Genomic DNA, 4011 nt, shown 5'->3' on the forward strand with positions numbered 1-4011 from the left:
TTTTTTGTGTTTTTTTTTTTCTTTTTAAAATTTTTTTTGCTTTTTATGTTTGGGTTTTTTCAGCTGGGTTTTTTGGGTTTGGGTGGTGTTTTTTTGTTTGGTTTTTTTTTTCGTTTTTTAACGTTTAAGAGGGGAGAACGGATTTAGGGCGCCCACCCCGCTCACCGCCTGGGTCGTGCCGGCAGGAGCTGCCCTCACTCCCCCCCTCTCCTGGGGTGATCCCCACACACACGTGGAGGCAGAGCTGACCACTATTTTGGCTTTTTTTGTTGTTGTGGGTTTTTTTTGTTGTTTTTTGAAGGGGAGTTTTCACCTTTTCCAACCTGGGCAACGTGAGCAAGATTTGGGGGGCTCCTGCTGCCGGCTGAGTGTGGGGTGGCTGAGGCGGGGAGGGGGGAACCCGCGGGTCCCCCAACCCCAGGCTCAGCGGCTCGGTGGGTCTCTCCTCAGGTGCGAAGCCGGGCGAGGAGCCGGCCGGAGACTCACCCAAGGCCGAAAACGAGCCCCAGCCGCTGCACGGCTCCGGCATCTGTAAGTGGTTCAACGTCCGCATGGGCTTCGGGTTCCTCTCCATGACCGCCAAGGGCGGCGCGACCCTGGACTCGCCCGTCGATGTCTTCGTGCACCAGGTACGGGGCTGGATCCCGCGTGGGGTCCTGGGGAAGGGAGGGGGTGCAGCCTCCTGGCACCAGGAGGATGCAAGGTACGATGGGGACCCCCTCTAGGCCGCCTCAGCGTGAGGTCATGGCTCCCCCCAAGTCCCAACCCCGCGCCCTGGTCGGTGTCCCCCGGGCTCGTTTCCCCAGAGCGAGGCGGGTGGCGACGGGCAGGCACGGCCGCTCGCCCTGCCGCAACCTGGGGCTCCTCTCCGGGGACCGGCCCTGTAAGCTGATCCCCGAACGATTTCATTTTCCCATCATGGATCCCTGGGGAGCCCCTCGGGGCCGGATCCAGGGGAGCAGGTGCCCGCGGGGCTGAGCAGGACATGTCGGAGCGGGAAAGCTGCTCACCCCGCGGAGGGACTCGGGGAAGAGCTGGTTTTCCCCCCGCACTGGGGTCCCGGGAGCCCTGAGCCAGGCAGGGATGCAGGATTGGGCTTTCCCCAGCTCTGGCTCATCCCCAGGGTGGGGGGATCTCTGCCCGGGCCCCTCATTTTGGCACAAAGGCGTGTGGGTTCGCGGACGTGCCGCTATGGATCCTGTACGACAGTGACAGTCCCGTCTCCGGATTTGCCCCACACGCACTTTGCTGAGTGAGGAAGCCTCACGCGTGTCAGTGATCCTGTGCTGAGGGAGGTCGTGGATTTGGGGCTGCAGCTGCTTGAACACCCCCCCCCGACCCAGATGGTGGGGAAGGATTTGCTGGGGGACCCTATTTAGGAGTGGGGAAAATGGGTTTGGGGATGGTGCCCAAATCGGGGCCAGCGTTGGGAGGGAGATGCGAGGCTCAGCGCTGGCTTGCGTGGAACAGGGTCTGTGTGACGAGCGTGGCCCTTGTCCCCTCAACCCGGGAGAGCAGCTGCCATCGGGGCTGGGGAGCAGAGCGAGCACAGGCGAAGGGGGCGCGGGTCTCTGGAGCAAACACGAGTGGTTTTGTGGGTACGCTTGGGAGCAGCTGTGCAGGAATCGGCCCGGGGCAGCGTGATGGTGCTGGCTCTGGGGACCTTCTGGCCCAGGGGCTCCTGGGGGTCTCTCACCCCCTGCCCACAAGGCTGTGGCTGCTCTGGGCAGGGCTACAGCCAGTTGGCAAGTGAATGATGAGCAGGGGAGAAGCAAATCCTTTCCCTGTTGGCTGCAGCGTGGTGGAAGCGCCTTGGTAGGAGCTACCATTCCAAAATCAGCTGGATTTAGAGGTGAGGGCTCCAAATCAGCCCGGGAAAATCGAGATTGTGGTGCTCTCAAGAGAGCAAATGGGTCTTTGCATCTCAATGTAGCACAGCAGGACCCACTGGGGGAAGCCTCCCGCCCTCCCTCTCTTCTCCTGGGGGTTTATTGCCCCCAGACAGTCTGGTTTCCTGATTGCTCTTGCTCACATTCCTGCAGGAAAAGAGATTTAGCTGGGGTGTCTCTGCCAGGAGCATCCCACCGCCCAGGGAGAGGTGCAGCCTCCCGGTGTTCCCCATTTTCTGAGGCCTGGGGAGCCGTGAGGTCCCATGTGTAGGGTTTGCTGCGTTCGGCAAATACGGTGAACGCTGGGTAAGATCCGGTTATTTTGGGTAGCAGAGGGGCAGCTGGTTTGTGTGGGGAGTCCCCTGATGCAGCGAAGAATGGGGTGCTCTCAGCGTGGGTCTTGGCACCACCAGAAGCGGGGTGGCTTTGGGCTGATGTAGTCTTTCCCCTCCAGGTCGGGTTTGCCTCCTGCCCTGCTCGCTGGTGGCACAAAGTCGCTGCTCTCCCGCTGCAGAGCACCCCAGCACCGGCTCAGCCCCGGCCCCTCCTCACACCGGGTCCAAACTCATTCTCCCACCCCAGTCTTGCTGCTATTGGGTGGCCGGGGGGAAATGGGCCCTTCTGCTGATGCTCTCCCCATCCCAGCATCCAGGAGCTTCCCGAGAGCCGGTGCTCGTTCCGCTCCCTGGGGAGGGAGTCAGGCCTGGGAGGGCAAAAGCCAGCACCGGCCGCGGGGGGGGACACAACACCCAGGGCTCAGGGGGCCGGGCTCGGGATGCTGTGCCCAGCACCCATCACTCACACCACCATTGGGGTTTAACACCCCAGAGCCCCCCATAACTCGCGCCTTCCCCTCTTCATTTACATATGTGAATGATGACCCACAGGAAGTAATTGTGGGAGAAAGAAGGGAATTGGCCTCTTTAGATCTATTAAATCACTTTATTACAGGAACCAGGTCTGAATGGCCCTTCTCTGCAGGGAGCGCGTCTCCATCTCCCTCTCCCTTTATCTGATCACAAAGAGATTAAAATCTCGGCAGGACAGGAGACTAACAGGGCTCCTCAGGGCTGCCTTTCCCTCGCATTGTGAGCTAAAAATGAGGCATTTGGGTTCAAATGCCTCCCCTGGACACTGGAGATGGATTCATTTGGGGGCTGTGAGGAGGCAGGGGGGATGAAGCACAGAAGAGCAGAACAGGTTGTCCTGGGGAGGCAACGGGCTGAGCAGCACCCATGAAAGCGGTGGGGGTCTCGAGGTGGCAGAAATCACGCTGCAGCTCCTGAAGACCCCAAAGCTGTGGTGGTCCCCAAGGGATGTGGCTCCCGGGCTCGCGCCGTGGCTCTGGGCATCACTTACGGGAGTGTGGGGCTGTGGAGAAGGCAACCTGGGAAAGGGAGAGGACAAAATCTGGGCACCCCGTGGCCCCAAGGCTCAGGACTGCCGGTTGGAGCAGGAGGAGCTGGAGCAGCTCCTGGGATTCGCAGTCCATCCCCAAACCTGGCCCCGCTGCCCTGGGGGAGAGCGGAGGGGCAGGAGCTGCCCGGCTCCGTGTCTCCAAGCCTTTCTCCAAGCCAACAGGTCTAAATCCTTGTTGAAGGCAATGTTTTAGTTGGGAGGGTTTTTTTTTGGTTTCTTCTCGTGATTGTGGCATGGAAAGCTGCGGGGCACCGCTGGGTCCCTGCCGTTGCTGTGGCATCTCGGTGACACGGTCCCGTGTGTCCTTGCGTAAGTCTGTGCCCATGGTTAGACCCGCTGGGGCTGGGATGTGGCACTCCTGTCCTGCCCAAGCACCCAGGGCAGCCTGGGGCCACCCGGGCACATGCCAGCATAGGGGGAGGCTTTGGTCCCCCCACGGTCCCCTGGGTGCTGCTGTCCCCGGGAGCCATGGGGGGGTCGGGGTCGGTGCAAGGGCTCCATCCCCACTCAACCTGGCAGGGGGTGGGTGGGAGGGGGATGACGGCTGCCCTTCACCTGTGGATTTTGGCTGAGCTGACCTGGGCTGTCGCCCACCTGAGCTCCTGCTGTCCCCCTGCGCTTGGTTGGGGACGGAGACAGCCAAGACACGAATATGACGTGAGTTCTTAAAAAAAAAAAAAAAAAAAAAAAAAAATGTAATATG

The 4011-nt window shown here is 60.7% G+C and overlaps 1 protein-coding gene across 1 annotated transcript in view; it reads left to right on the plus strand.

The window, feature by feature from the left end:
• Positions 1 to 4011, plus strand: part of LIN28A (lin-28 homolog A) — a 15286-nt gene that overhangs the window by 4697 nt on the left and 6578 nt on the right. Inside the window, exon 3 of the mRNA XM_026863469.1 lies at positions 451 to 629. Coding sequence (XP_026719270.1) covers positions 451 to 629 — 179 coding nt within the window. The remainder of the gene's footprint in view (positions 1 to 450; positions 630 to 4011) is intronic.

Source organism: Athene cunicularia (genome assembly GCF_003259725.1).
Source record: "Athene cunicularia isolate RWA chromosome 23 unlocalized genomic scaffold, athCun1 chr23_part2, whole genome shotgun sequence".
Taxonomy (NCBI): domain Eukaryota; kingdom Metazoa; phylum Chordata; class Aves; order Strigiformes; family Strigidae; genus Athene; species Athene cunicularia.